The sequence below is a fragment of the Lagopus muta genome, chromosome 1, assembly GCF_023343835.1.
Source record: "Lagopus muta isolate bLagMut1 chromosome 1, bLagMut1 primary, whole genome shotgun sequence".
NCBI lineage: Eukaryota > Metazoa > Chordata > Aves > Galliformes > Phasianidae > Lagopus > Lagopus muta.
The window spans coordinates 59,562,105-59,577,819 of NC_064433.1; the positions used below are offsets into that span (position 1 = coordinate 59,562,105).

Sequence of the window (15,715 nt, forward strand, 5' to 3'; positions counted from 1 at the left end):
CCTGAAGCTTTAAAATAGTTGGTTCTGCCTTGGTGATTTGGGTCTCTGGTATCAACACTGTCTCAGTACTGACATGCTTGTGCCTCTTTTGTGCTGTCCTCAGGCTACTGGGAGGTGAATGGGTTTGGTCTCCTTGGCATATACAAGTCTGATCTGGACAAGATCGGAGGGATGAATACAAAAGAGTTTCGGGACCGCTGGGGAGGAGAAGACTGGGAACTTCTGGACAGGTAAGTATTCACTGTCATCATTCACGTGCTTAGAAAGGAGACCCATTAGGTCCTGAAGGAACAGTGACTGGAAAGCACAGATCTAAGGAAATGAAGGTGGTGAAGATCACCATAAGCTTGGTTAGTGAGAGAGAGACTTTGGGGATGTCCAGAGCTCAAGACCAGTACATGCGTGTATCCAAAATATACCACTACAGCCACTGATAAAGTAAAAGAGGAAGTGTTTCTGATGTTTTCCAGCCACGCTGTTGGTTAGCCATGGACAGATGGCTGATAAAGTACTGATGATCCTGGAGACTTCATCTTCTTGAATCAGTGGATGGTGATTCAGTTATAGTCCCCCCAAACTTTCCATACAACATACAGCAGTCACTCAAAATAGCACTTGCCAGAGAGACATTTCAGGATCATGAGCTTGGGTTACAGTTTCTGAGAAGTATATGATGCCCTGCTGTACAAATTCTAGTCTTCTGTGTTTGCAGGCCCTTCTGTGTTTTGGGCCCTTTCTTTTCAGTCAGATCACTGAGGAAAAGACTAGCATCCTGCATAATCCCATCTTGCCAGCTGTCTTTCCTCAAAGCCTGCCACATGCAGCATGCCTGTACCTGTTCCCAACAAATCTGCTCTCAAGGGCCTATGAACACTCAGCAAAGTGTCATCAGATGCCTACTTATGGATAGGAGATACCTTGAGCTGTTTTGGACTCTTGAGCTGGGTTGTGATCTGTTGACAATAGGGCTGCTTAAAACAGGTCCCCCACAAGCTCCCTGGTATTGCTGCCATCAAGATTTTCCTCAATTTACCCTTCTCCTTTCTGCTAGGATCTTACAGGCCGGGCTGGAAGTGGAACGTCTGTCCCTGAGAAACTTTTTTCACTGGTTTCATTCAAAGCGGGGAATGTGGAACCGGCGCCAGCTAAAAACATTGTAGCCTTCAACTCCAGAGATGCTCGGCAGCACCATCCACCATCTTGCCTTGATGTGCACTTTATTAAGGCACACAGCCAAGAGCATAAACTCTGCCTCCACTGGGACAGAAGAAGGAAGTGTCGGGCTAGAAGAGTGGGAGCTTCTCTTGTGAATCATTGCATCCAGCATGGGATCCATGTCCTTTTGGGAAGTTATATGTGCGAGCTGTCGCACAGTGAAGGATTTGTATTTCCTGCCATGCAGTCTGGTGGATGGTACAGTGGGGAGAGGTGCCATATTTCCTGTTGAGTCTTGCGTGGTGCAAATCAAACAAAAATCCCAGCTAAGCCCAGAATGTTTTACAGGAATGCACCTTCTCTTTCAATACTTGAAGAAAAAGAGGAAAAACAAAAACAAAAACCTCTCCTTCCCTCCCAACCCCTTCCCCATCTCTCTGGTATCAATGCTTTCGGACAGGGGACCAAAATATTTTCTCTGAACTGTGTTGTGTCCGTATGCCCATGTGCTGACCGCAGAACATTCTGGATGAGGAGGTGCTGATAAGCACTTCACCTTGCTGATGCTTAGGTGTTTCTGTGTGCTTTGCACTTCAGTCGTTATGAAAAAACATGCTCAGTGAATGTGGATGAAGTCTGAAGTGCACTTCCCAAATGAGAGCCACATTTGCCTGCAGTGGAGCAAGGTGACAGGGGGTGATGTTTCAGCTCTACCTGAATTATTGATTCACTGCCTGAGGATAGTGGAGGGGTTATACAGAGACACTTGGAGGGCATCTCAGGAGGAATTTTGCAGCCTTATCTGACAGACATACATGTTTGTCCTAAAAATATCAGGGAAACCCTCACAGGGAAGAAGTGGCAATATTTTATTAGCTGATATATTGAGATTTTGTCAGAAAAAGAGGAGACAGATTTTTCTGCTCTCTAAATCCTGTACATTTATGCAGTATCTAAAGGTTAATTTAATAAATTAAGACTTAACAGTTAGGTCCTGTTATAGTTCGACTTTCATGTAAAGAGCAGACTTGTTTGTGTTGTCTGAGGAACTGGCACAACTGTTGGGGCTTCACTTTTGGAGCAGCCCTGGGAGCCCAGTATGGAGAAGATGGCTTCTCCACACTTGGCATTTGCATTGGTTGTAAGGATCAGTGAGGGCAGAAGAGGTCCAGGTGAATAAAACGATGGTCAGACCCACGCCTGCACTGATGAGAAAGCTGTGGGAAGAGCTTGTGTCCACAGCCAGCCTCATGCCAGAGCAAATTCTCAGCCCCTGAAATTACCATAAATTCAAGGTAAGATTTTTACCTCTAAAACCATTTTACAGGACTGCACTCTACACTGGAGCTTCAGGGTCCCCATACAAAGCTGAAAAGGCTGCTGCTGGTCTCATGCTTCTGTGGGGAGTGTGACACTGAATGCTCCTCACGACTCTCAGCAATGAAGGGAGTTGTTGAGTAGTGAGCAATGGAGGTGTGCAGCACACAAGCAGTGTCTGAAGTGGTACTAGAGCTGCTTGCTTTTAGGCTGATGGAACAGATGCTAATTCAGAATAGATATTTGTTATTAATTCCATGGTGCTTCACAAGCCCATCAGGCTCCACTGTTGTGGTAGAAAACGGAACATGTGAGTTCTGGCACACAAAATAAATCTTGTCAAATCATCTGGCTGCCTCAGTCTGGGTTTTGTCCCTGATGAAGTTAGCTGTATTTAAGGAAGTTTCAATGTGCAGTGTGCAGCTATGGTGAGAAGTATGTGAGAGTGCTATGCCCATCGCTCCATGCAGCCTTTGCTTGAATGCAGTTACTGAATAGCTAAGAAGAGACAGCTTTCAGCCTTCTGCCCAAGCTAGAGCAGTCTTTTTAATGAGGGAAAGTACTTTTCCCATGTAGACAATAAGAATAAAAAGCAGAGAATGGCATTATGGCCACTTTGCTGAGGGAGAACTGGCAATCTTTTGGTGATCCTAATATCAGACAGAGGGAAGATGGGTGATTTCTCCTCTGTGCTTTCACATCTGGCTTAGGTGTAATCTGTAGTACCTAAAGGCAACAGCTTGTGTTCTTCTGTAGACAGTGGTGAGAATGATGTGCATCCAGGATGTAATCCACTGTCCTTGGCTTCTGTGATAGGAGTAACTCCTCTTCTTCACCAGAGACAATAACCATCAAAGACTGGAGTAGAAAGTAGGGTACAATCCTGGCTCCAGCACTGCTGGCAGGTTTTGAGGATTTTGTACCCGTGCTTTAGCTGGCTGGGTGACTGCTCCTTCTGTCACACCTTTAGCCCAGAGCTGCCTACCTCATGGGAACTCCTTAGTGTGCATGTAAGGAACTACTGTTGCTCAATCCAATTTCCTAAAGGCCAGTGTCCCCACTGTAAAAGTTGCCATCACAACTGTTCTTCTGTTCTTAGCACAATGAGGACTCTGAGCTGGTGTTTAAGCATTGTGGTGGTAAACATGATTAACACTAATTGGCACTAGTTGGCAGCCTTTGTGGAGGAGCTTGGAGAGAGCTCATGGGGACAGAGGCTATTGTGTAGTCCACAAGCTCAGCGACTGCTGTTGGTTGTCTGAAGAAGATGGGCTGTGTGCTTGCTGGCTTGATAGCTAGCAAGAAATCTTGTGGGAGCAGAGCCAGGTTTCACCCTTAGGCTGTTGCCTCTCTTCTGAAACACCCCAGAGCTCTTCCCCCTCAAATGGAGGTATGACAAGCAACAGGAGTAGGTGGTCCCACAGCCATACTGTGAGAGGACATGGCCATCCAGGGCAGTGGCCAGGCCACCACGATGCCCAGCTAACTATCCCCAGGTAGCCCACCAGCGTCACATACCGCAGCACAGAGGGCTCGTCCCGACCATCAGTATATCCCAAAGCACAAGACCAGGGAACCTGGTGTCACCAGGGCAGGGAAGCTGACTCCTGATTCTCATTTCTGTCACAGAGGAGTTTTAAGAAGTTTTGCCTGAGTATGTGGTGGGTTTTGCCTCACATTCCCGGCTTTCATGTACATCCTGGCCATGTCCTATCCCTGAGGCAGAAGGGAATGAGTTGCTTGTCATTTCCTGTGTATCAACCACATGGGCTCTGGTGGGTCCTTGGTTGGGGGTGGAAGGAAAACCATGGGCCACTGTGCAGAACAGAGCTTCCCTGCAGCAGGATGCGGCCAGGCTGGGGGCCCTGATCCCCCATGTGCAGGCTGCACTGCATGGTGCTGGCTCCATCAGCAGGACTTGTTCATTGCCAGTGATCTGTGGGCCTGGGGGGTTGTTTTATAGCTCAGCAAAGTGAACAGTGAGTGGCCAGCTTTTATTCTGAGAAATGCCTTGTGTGAAAACAATAACATGACTTGTTTTGTCATCATTTTTAATATTTGCCTGGTATGAACTTCTCACTGCCTATGACTGTCTGAAGTTGTTTCATTTTTTTATGTACCAATGCTTTGTGTTATAAATCTGGATTGTACCTTTGACTTATCTGCCTTAAAGTGGGTCTGTGCCTTCTAGACAACCTCTCGGCCACCTCTCTGTACGATCTGGGGGATATACTGGTTCTCCCACACATTTTATAAATATATGGTCTTCCTACAAGTGCTTCACTATGTCTCCGTGTTACTTGCATCACCACACAGCAGGGATTAGATACCCAATGTTGCTCCCTGCTCTCATGTAGCTGAGCATGTAGGCAGTACTGCAAAGCCAGGTCCCTCTGCCCAACAAGCAGGCAGGAGACTTGCCAGGGGCAAGGGCTGGCAACGAAACAGACTTTCATCCATTTTACCAAGACTTATCTTGTGGAACAGAGCAGAAATGCTGGATAAATACATGTTCCAGAAAAGCAAAATGTATGAGAACCATTAGGTCATGGCATGTACCAGTGACTGAGCACATGGTGAAGGGGCATAGCCAGCCCTGGGAGCACAGGTGGAAACAATTCACCCGTGTGACCAGAAGGAGTGGAACCAATCGCCATCCCCCCTAACTTCATTTAAGGGCAGCTGGCACAAGAGAAGGGTATCTCCTTGGTGATTGCTTTTCTGGAGTCTTTGGGTGAGCCCTCTTTATTGGAAAGGGGAAATTCCTTCTTTATTACTAGATTGTGACCTCCATCTTTTGTGGGTGATGCTAAACAGGATTAAAGCAGCTATATTTACTACTGCCTTTCTCTATACTGGAATACTGCAAAGCAGTAATGCAGAGAGCTGTCTGTCTTGCAAAGGGGCAATTCTTGCAGAAGGCTGTAGCTGAGGGCTTAGACCTGAGTTGGTTCTTTAACACTGGAAATTCTTTCATGGCAACTGCTTACCTCTGTTAGGACTTAGCCCCTCTTTTCCTCAATGACATTGTAATTAAGGTCTGGTAATGAATTTCCTCTTGTAGCTTCTTTCCCAGCCAAACCTTTATTTTTGTTACATTCACTCATCAATACTCCTTGCTTTGCCTCCATGAAGCAATGAGTCGCAGGATTTGAGGTTGTATAATTTTTTTACCTTTGTGTAAACCCAGCTGGCCAGTAGTGGCCACAAGCCCTTGGCCCTTAGATAGTTTTCTAGTAGCTGAAACCAGTTTTGCTGCCTCTTCCTGAAGGAGAGCAGGGTAACAGAGGTTTCTCCTCAAGTACGTTCACCTCCATTTGCTGTTGCTGTCAACAGAGACTGAGGACTGAGACAGGCAACAAGCTCGCTATCACTCTATATCTGTCATCATTGCATGTTTGGCACTGGTGAGGCTGCACCTTCAGTATTGTGTTCAGTTCTGGGCATTTTGCTGCCAGAAGGACATTAATGCCTTGGTGTGTGCTTGCAGAAGGGCAATGAGGCTGTGAGGGGTCTGGAGCAGAGGTGTTATGGTGACTGACTGAGGGAACTGGGATTGATGGCTCCAGAGGAGGTTCAGGAGTGACCTTATAATTCTACAGCTACCCTAAAGGAGGTTGTGGTGAGGTGGATTTCAGCTGCCTCCCCCAAGTAACAGTGATAGGATGAGGGGGAATGGCCACAAGTTGCCCCAGATTGTTTCGAGCTGGTTATTAAGGGATGTTGTGATGCAGTGGAACAGGCTGCCCAGGGAGGTGGTGGAGTCACTGTCCCTGGATATGTCTAAGAAATGTTTGGATGTGGCTCTGGAGGACGTGGTTAATGGACATCCTGGTGGTGGGTCTGTGGTTGGGGACTTGAAGATCTTAGTGCTCTTTTCCAACCTTTATGGTTCTATGATCTCTACGACAAAGTGGAAGAAGAGTGCCTTACCTGATACACAAAACAAATCCAAACTCTACTGAACCTTGCATTAGAATTTAAATTGGCATTCCACTCTATATTTTCTCTGCAACTGTCTTTCAGCTGCAAAAAGAGCCACTGTGACTGGCAGATACAACCTGATGTGGGCCTGTAGTCTCACCCATGTGCTGTTGTTAGCAAGGTCATCTGCACTATTTCCAGAAAAAGCCACCACCTCTTAAAGACAAACTTAGTTCTTTGAAGACAGGTATGGAATGTAAAAGAAACCTACTTATATCTGTTTTTCAAAGTGTCAGTCACTCTGAGTTGCTCCTGAAGACTGATGTGTGGACTTTCTCATGACATTTCTTTCTCAGTTTTGGTAAGAATCTGCAAAATGAAATAGTCAGACTCATTGTGCTATAGAATGAAAAAAAAAAAAAGCCAAACATTTAATAATCAGAAAAGCATTTCATTGCTTAAGTAGGCTTACACCAGGCTGTTAAAATCTCGATTACTGTGACTGCAGACTTATAAAAATCTAGGATCCAAAGTGTTTACTACTTAAAGAAAATCTGAAAAATCTTCAATTCAAAGACTTGTACTGGAAAGATCTTTCTTTAAAAAGAGTTCCTAGTGTTGTCAATATGGAGATTACATATTTACAACATTGATGTTAGTGATAACACCTTAAATTAAAATGGTAACTTATAAAGTAATACCCTACACATTTGTCATGTGTTATCATGGCAATTAGCCCAGAGTGTCTCATGTGTAATGTTTCTCTCCTACCTTTTGTTAGGATGCTCAGTCAGCACTCCTTATACACCCCTATTGATGACATCAGAATACAATACCTATTTTCTGTCACTGTTAATTTCTTAATACTGGAAATATCTGATTGTTTTCATAACTGTTTCTCGTTTCATTTTATTTTTAAACAATTAGGAAAATATTTGATCTCTCTTTAGCTATGTTGACATGCATACTTTCCTATTGTCTCATTATAATTTCCTTCAGTTTGAGAGAGCCATTCCTCCATTTGGAAGGTAAACTACTAATCAGCATTGCTATCTATATATAGATATAGCAAATCATGTTTAAGAAGCTGAATACCTTATATTTGTTTGTCCTACCAAGTACACTGTTCGCTCTTCTCTACAAAATGAGCCAATATTCACTATGTGAGGCAGGCAGCTGCAGTAAGAGGTTTAGAGAACTGTGCTTTGAAATTATGTACCTGCTGCTGTTTCTGCAGCTTTCTCTAGAGATTGCTGCAAAATTTGCTCTAGCTTTGAAAAGCAATGGAAATCTTCACCCCTGCAGAACTGCATAAGCCTTATAGTTAAGGGGCAGGTATGCCACAAAACAAGTACAATTTTGAAAGTTTAGCTCTGTTCTCTGGATTCTTTGCTGGGATCCTGCTGAGATCATTCAAAACATCAAGGAGAGCTTTCCCCACTGGTTGTGCTGTTCAGATCCTGCAGGAAAGACAAGGAATGACGGTAAGGTTGTGGCAAACTTCTCCATGTTGCACAGGCAGAGAGAGGCACTTGGAGCATAGTGGGTCACTTGGCACCATGGCCACGCCACAGGTGGGGGCTGCCAGCCTCAGCATTCCCACCCTTTTAGATCCCAAGCCAGCAGTGTTTTATGGAGGCTTTTGGCCTTCACACTAAGTATCATGGGTCTGCCAAGCTTTTTTTGCTTGCTGTTGCCCTATTATATTCCTCTTAAGCTGTGTTTACACACTGCAGGATAAGTCAGGAAACAGGAACTTTGCTTCTTGACCTTAAGCACCTTGACCTCATCTGACCTGATGTCTGAACCCAAGCGTTTGGTTGGATCTCAGGAACAAGGCACTCTCGAGTTAGCTTCTTAAAATGAGCTCTGCCAACTGCACTGACCATTGTAAAGAGCCCTTTCCCCACTGCCCCCCAACACCTTCCCTTTCTCAGATAGTGCTGCCATCTTCAGGTATCTCCCCATGCATCTCATTTTATTTCCCAAACGTAGCTCCCAGTCACAACTGCTGTTGCACCTGCCTCAGATCTGCAGTCTTCTGAGAACAGAACTGCTTGCTGGTGATGAATACCAGCAGTTGGAGTGTTTGGTGTTTGTTCTTTATAGACTTAGAAAATGAATCTTTCTTCTCTGAATTTGTTCAGTGACCTCAAATGCCCACAAGATATCAACATGGCTCTGGAGAGCCTTTGTGAATTCGTGCAGCATTGCCTTCTGCTTCTCCTCCTTGCAATGATGCTTTCAAAGGCTCCTGCAAGGACTGGCAGTGATGGGGCTCACCCTTTTCTTACCTGACTCCACTTCCCCTTGACTTAATAAGGTCGAAAATTCCTGGTAGGGTAGAGGCCAGTCTTCTGCACCCCAAAGGCCGTGATGAAGATATTGATGATGACTGTGATGAAGATGAGAGCTGTTGCAGCATTGTTGAGTATATTTAGGCGGGGTTGTTTTGCCACATCATTCAGGTTCAAACGAGCTGCGTGATTCAGTGAAGAAAAAAAAAACAAAAAAAAAAACAAACAAACAAAAAAAAAAACAAACAAACCAAAAGATCACTTGTGTCTTGACTCTAAGTCCATAAATCCCTGCAAGCCCTCCCTTCCTGGCAAAATTCCATGGTACCCATGGAAAGGCGCATGGAACATAGGAAAGAACATACCTCGGGATTTCCTGTTGCCTCAGATCTCATGCCCCAGATAAAGAAAACAGCTACAGTGTACAGGAAAAGGTAGTATTCTGCTCACTTTAATACTGGACATATGTCTGAGGCTGAGGTGTAGGAACTCCTATTTCAGATAAAACACTGGGCAAGCCTTTCTGAAACACTGTTAACGTGCTATCTATGTGGCGCTGGGAGAACTGGGGGATTGGTTAAATGTCGGTGTAATATAGGGAATATCTCTGCCTGCATTTTTTTCCGTCAGGCCCCAGCTTGGGTGAGGTGAAAGCTGAAGCTGAAACGCATTATTTGCAGGCGCTGTGTGAAGGGACATGCCTTGTGATGCTAAAAGGCATGGATTAGTGATGGGATTCAGTAGGTCAGGTTGACAGTTGGACTTGATGATCTGGAAGGTCCTTCTCAACCTAGGTGATTTGATGATGCAGTAGTGCAGACCTGCATCACCAGTGTTGAGCTGCTTCCAACCTTCCCAGAGCCCTGACTGTGGATGGGAGAATTTTTGGGGGCAAGGGGCTTCTCCCTTCCATCCCCATGCCAGCAGTACTCTGTAGTGATGTGCACATCTCAGTGGCTACCTTACCAGTGATGATGAGAAGGATCCCAATCACCACCTGGAAGAAGAGGGAGATGCTGATGAGCACGATGAGGGTGGTGTAGTACTGGAAAGAAGTCCCCTGCTCCAGCACGGCTTTGAGCTGTGTGACATTTGCCATGAACAGTGCCACATCCAGCATACTCTCTGCCACGCTCTTCTTCGTTGCATAATGGTTGATGTTCATTGGCCCATTAGTCCGCAGATGAGGATTCATGCCCTGGGGAGACAAGAGAAACTGCAAGACCTGATACAACCACTAAGCTGATGGGCCTGTCCATGTCAGGCAAGCTGCTCCATTCCTATGAGGGCTATCCAGAAAGCTGGGAAAGAGTTAAAGCTTGCTGTTTTAAAACCTGCCAAGAGTACCCAGTTTTCCCTCACAGTCATCTTGTGGTGTTAATAGGCACAAAACACGGTGATCAAGAACACTTATGGTGATCAAGAGCTCAGCAAGGTTAGAAAAATAGTGTTTTTGTGGAAAACAAGCTTGTCCAGTGCTATGATAGCATAGATTACCCAGAGCAAGGGATTTTATAAGCATTATTAAATTCTCTTCCTTCAGGGTACAGACAAACCCCAGACTTCAGGGGGATTAGAGAGAAGTCTTCTTTCTGGGTTTGATGCTCAAAGGACTGTTGATGGCTGGGCTTTGTATTACAGAATCATGACGGCAGGGGTTGGAAGGGACTTCAAGAAATAGAGACTCAACCCACCCTGCCAATGCAGGTTCTTTAAGATAGTTCACACAGGTAGGCATTCAGACAAGTCTTGAATTATCTCCACAGAAAGAGACTCTACAACCTCTCTGGGCAACCTGCTCCAGTGCTCTGTTACCCATAACACAAAGAAGTTCTTTGACATGTTTGTGTGGAACTTCCTGTGTTCAAGTTTTAGGCCATCATTTCTTGTCCTATTTGTGCACACCACTGAGAAGAGCTGTCTCTGAACACTTTTTTCTGGTTGCTGTCTTAGATAATGTACCAGAGCAGATGTGACAATCCATATTTTTTCTTGAAACCATGGGCACTATTCAATACGTCAGTCACCAAGATGGAGACATGGGGTGGGATTCATCACACCTAATTTTAATCACATATGTGTTTAAAGTTATGTTATGTGTCTCATCAGTGGAGGGAAGCTGGTATTTACAAGGTGTGGGTTGTCTCATTACAAGGTGTAGGTCATCTGGCTGCTTTTAGCCACTGGCCTTTACTCTACCATCCTCAGATGAGAAAAGGTTTAGATACATCTGCAAGCTGTGATCTTCTTTCTCAAGGAGAATGAAAAACAACTTGTCCATGTAGCAGACAGGCTTCAGTCTTGGCAATCAGTCTCATCTCAGTTGTCAGTGATGGCTGGCAGCCTTGCCCTCACCAGTGGCTGATGGATAACTCTATAAATACAGAGCAAAGGACAGGAGGAGGCCTCTCTTGTTCAATGGAGTGTGGAAGAGGTTCCTCTAGATGTGTGCTGGCAGTAGGGATGTACCTGCATCAAACTGAGTGCTGCTTTCTTCATTTTGTATTAGATACAGTTTAGGATGTGTGCTTTCCCCCAGGCAGAAGTGAAGAGAAATTATGGCTTTTGAACTGTGCTGCTGTCTCTGGTCTCCTTGTGCGTCTCTGGGAACTTCTGGCTTCTGCCCTGGGCAGGACCAGTAAACCTGGGAGAGTGTTGTGTGGACATGGGGCTGCAGTGGGGCTGTATTTCAGAAGACAGTTGTAGATCTCCTTGTGTGAAAGAGATGTGCAACAGAAAGAGGAGGACTGTGTCTGGCCTGAACAACTGAGAAGTGTGGCTCCCTAAGGAGAGGCCAGCTTAGGGGTAGGAGAGTGCTTCCTCCTATTGAGCTGCATCCCCCTTTCCTCGTAGTGAGAAAGGGGACAGTTCTGTTCACCTGAGGATATGGCAACAAAAACAGACTGCCTCTTCCATTGTTTTTGAGCTGCAGGGCTGTTTTGCTAGCTTACAGCATGTAATTCTTGTGTTTTCTGACACTAAGGCTGCTGTTATTAAGAGGCTTTTCTGTAAGGTCTGTGTTTCTTTGTTGGGTAAGACAAGAGGTAAAGGATGCTAGAAAGAAAATGTAAGACTGGGGAGCCAATAAGGATTCTAAGACAGAATGTGTGGGTTCAGGGCTTGTTTGATGTCCCTGTTCACTGCAGGAGAATTGGACTGGATGATCTTTAAGGGTTTCTTCCACCCCAGATGATCCAGTGATGTCTGGGGCAGCAGAACAAAGGTATCTTATGTCTGGGACAAGGAAGCCAGCAGAAGGTTTGATCCTGGGGATGTCTTCAAATCCTGGATGTAGGTGCTACACCCTCTCAGCTGGCTAAGATCACATGAGCCTGTCAAAGCAGAGCACTACCTACCTACCTATGTGCAAGGTTTGGAACTTGATCCCTTCTAGTGTACTCCTCATTTCTGAAGTCAGCCTTTTGCCCGGCAGCATTACAGTGCTGAGCATTGACAATTTATCTCCTTAATGAGGAATGAAGGATGTGAGAACAAGGACTCCCTACAAATCAGACAAAGCCTTTGTCAAACAAGTGACTGGCACGAGGAGGCTGAGGCATCTGCTCCTGGTTGCTTATGTGAAGATGAATCATATCAGGAGCTTCTGACTTGAATCAAACCTTTCCCTCCACTTGAGCCTCAGCCCCCTTTACCTGCCGTGAGAAATTGGATAGAGTTGCTTGGACAGTTTCTACTGAGCCTTTTTCAAAGGAGAGGGGGAAAAAAGAGCAGATCTAACTGCAACTCTGTGTGCTTCATGGGTCTTGTGCCCCTTTTCTAGGGGAGGGCAGGCTGGAAGAGACAGTAGGATGACATGGGATTGAGAAACATGAACGATAATCCTCTTTATGGGAATGCTTTGGCAGCAGGGGATGTCTGAGGAGAAGCCCTTATTGCCCATCGATTCCAAGGGAAATGCTGGAGAATGCCAAAGGAAACAGAGGCTTGAACGCAGGCTGTGCGTGCTGCAGGGATCACAGCTGATAAGCAGCAGAACAGAGACATAAATAGGGCAATGGGCACTAGGGCAAATCCGGGTTCACTGTCCAGGGTATTTTTCCACAGGATTTGCTGGTTGGCAGCCTTCAGAGCACTCTGTAAACATTGGTTGCTGAAGGTTAAAGCACAAACTCATTTTCTCACAAAGTAGGAGCGGTTCCCAGTTTCCTTTCTACAGGCAGAAGGTGAAGAGATGCTCTCAACCAGCATTTCTGAGGGCGCAGTTATTTGCTACTCCACTTGCTTCATTCACCTCCTATATCTCACTGCACACCCACATACAAGCCAGGTGGGATACTGATACAGGTGAAGTTGTGAATGTACAGTTGGTGAGGCTGTCAGCAGATAGGATGAGAGGAAATGGCACCCAGTTGCTCCAGGGGAGGTTCAGGTTGGATCTTAGGAAAAACTTCTTAGAAGGAGTGGTGCTGCAGTGGCACAGGCTGCACAGGGAGGTGGTGGAGTCACTGTCCCTGGAGGTGTTCAAGAACTGTGCAGGTGTGGCACTGGGGGACGTGGTTTTTGGTGGTAGGAGGATGTTTGGACTGGATGATCTTATGGTCTATTCCAACCTTTATATTTCTATGATTCAGAGCCTCTCCTTTACCCAGCTCCAATGCTGGCACTGCATTCCTGCTACAACTCCATACAGGAGCTTGGAAGGCCAGCAGTGAAACCTAACTGCTGGCTGGCAACAGAGGAGAGGAGGAGGGGAATCACGAGGCAGCAGAGCCCCATGAGAGCCCGTCCCAGCCCTTGCCCTCCGGCTGACACAGCAGCAGGGCTGTGCCTCCTGCCTGGTTGCAGCACTTGCAGCCTGCAGAGACCTGCTTGTCGCATCAGGCACGTGTGTATTGAGCTGCCTCTCCCAGTTCTCATCTCACTTATCCTGTGGGACCCAAACTGCCTGCATCCTTCTGTTCTGCTCCTGCTCTCTCCTTTCATCCTCTCCCTCAATTTTCTTCTTTGCTTTTCCCCACATTGTGCCTCTCTCCTTGTCTTTCACATATTTGTTCTGAGTTATCAAGCTCCTTTCCTTCACTTGGGGTGCTGTCTCCTTCCTCCCCCCACTTTTCTCCCTTTGGCACAGCTGTATGGTGAGTTCCTTGAATCTGCCACTGCCTGTGCTACAGGGCAGCATAAATCACGTACTGCACAAATAAATGTCTGACCAAACCTATATTAAACTCCCTCGTTAAGTGTATTTATGATACTGAATTGAGGGGATCCAGGAATCGGCAGGCTGCAGGGCAGAGCTGGAATGGAAGACAAGTTTTCTTTTCCTGCCTATTCCTCTGGCTACTTGGAAGGGCAGTGTTAGAGGAGTCTTCATCCATAGCTCGGGAGCAGTGGGTGGTTTGGGGAGCATAAACATTTTGTGGCACCAGCAACTGTGCTGTGCTAATGCATGGTCCCTGGCTGCTGAACAGAAGCAATTGGGTGGGGGTGTGTAGCAGAGGGAGAACAGCTCATTGAATGCATGCGATGCGATCAGCAGCAACAATTATTTCCAAAGCCAGGATATTGGTGCTGGAGCCTCTTCAAGCCACTTGTGTTTAGCATCCAGAGCAGATTCCTCCTGGTGTTTGGGAGGAGAAAAAGAGAAGGCAAGAGAAGGCTAAAAACAGCTTTACAGGAAGAGTGTGTGGGGGGGAAAGTAGGTTAGCAGAGAAAATGAGTTCATAAAAAATGGAAGAGCAGCCGGGAGGCACAACAGTAACTACTGCATTGTGCTTACAAAGCTAAACATGTTAAGATGAATAAATCCCCAAGCTGGATGGCTTATGGCCTAAAATATTAAGAAAAGCTGGGCCAGATCTCAGTCTGCAGCCAGATCCAAAGAGCAAATGTGTTTGCATCAATCATTTTGATTCTTAAGCGTTTCTTGGGGGAGGTCTTAAATCTGAACTTCTTCCACGTTGAAGGGTGTCTGCACCCTTTGCTGTGGGTCAGGCTTATTTCTGAAACTGGGGGAACAGACTGATAGCTGTGCAGGGTCAGACCAAAGGGCCAGCTCCCCTCTGACTCTGGTTCCTAGCAGATGCCCAGAGGTGAAACTACTGGAATAGGACAAGCACAAATAAGGTTCTCTTGTGATATGTTGGCACAGTGACCTGCAACTATTCAGAACTACCCCAGCAACGAGCCAACACTAATTTTCATGGTGGAAAGCCTCATCTATGCATCTCTGCCTTGGTATGTGGCTTAGGGCATTCTGCTTGTTTTCCCCTGATCTTCGTTTCTCTGACTATAAAATAATGAAGGCCACCTCTGAACAGTGCTCTCGCATGTAGGGTCTGATTTTTTTGGGTGGTGCTGTGTGGAGCCAGTGAATTGGACTCAGTACTTCCAACTTGGGGTCACTTCCAACTCAGGATGGTCTGTGAGCTCTTTCCCTAGAGATCACTTACATATGAGCATCTACTACAGTAGTGTGATACGCTCCTGCATTTGTTATATAATACACGCATGAGTTACATTCCTCATTCAGGAAAGCCAGTGAAGTTGATTAAAGTAGAGAGGTGACTTGTTTTACTGCTAGGAAGCTTTACTTAGTGTTTTACAGTTAAACCTCCCTGTAAGCCCCTTTGGAGCTTGGGTTCATCTCCAGGTTTTGATGCATGCCTCTGGTCACCTTGAGTGCTCAGGGCTCTGCCAGAGAAATGGAGCTGTGATCATCTGGGTAGAAAGAGGGGAGAATGTGACCGAGGGTTTCAACACAGCAGAGGTGATGAAATCGTATCTATAAACAGTGCAACTCAGGGATTTTTGTCTCTCTATTATTTATAAGGTTTTTTCACCCACAAAGCATTTTTCCAGTTCCATGGGCTAACACTCACAACATCTTTGTCCTTTGGGTCAGTGTCTCTGCCTCCTACTGCAGTGCTCCCAGTGTCTCCAAACACTCCCTGCTGACTTGGTCTCACCTGGGTGCATACTATTCTCTTTCTTCCAAGTCTGCCAGACGCAGCTTCCTTCTCTGCCAGGAAATTGAACCAATCTCTGGATCAGAAAGGGCTGAA

The 15,715-nt window shown here is 46.0% G+C and overlaps 2 protein-coding genes across 4 annotated transcripts in view; one reads left to right on the plus strand and one right to left on the minus strand.

The window, feature by feature from the left end:
- Positions 1–2,819, plus strand: part of B4GALNT3 (beta-1,4-N-acetyl-galactosaminyltransferase 3) — a 58,302-nt gene extending 55,483 nt beyond the window's left edge. The window contains exons 19-20 of the mRNA XM_048943031.1: positions 104–230; positions 1,052–2,819. Coding sequence (XP_048798988.1) covers positions 104–230; positions 1,052–1,160 — 236 coding nt within the window. The 3' untranslated portion in view covers positions 1,161–2,819. The remainder of the gene's footprint in view (positions 1–103; positions 231–1,051) is intronic.
- Positions 2,820–2,941: 122 nt separating this feature from the next.
- NINJ2 (ninjurin 2) overlaps positions 2,942–15,715 on the minus strand; it is a 512,961-nt gene continuing 500,187 nt past the window's right edge. For 2 of the 3 annotated variants that reach the window (XM_048943157.1, XM_048943150.1), the window contains exons 2-4: positions 9,660–9,891; positions 8,691–8,875; positions 2,942–7,856 (exon numbers count right to left, since the gene is read on the minus strand). In XM_048943157.1, the coding sequence (XP_048799114.1) occupies positions 8,712–8,875; positions 9,660–9,888 (393 nt within the window). In that variant the 5' untranslated portion in view covers positions 9,889–9,891 and the 3' untranslated portion in view covers positions 2,942–7,856; positions 8,691–8,711. Of the gene's footprint in view, positions 7,857–8,690; positions 8,876–9,659; positions 9,910–15,715 lie in introns of all 3 variants that reach the window. The other variant, XM_048943145.1, reaches the window with a different exon arrangement.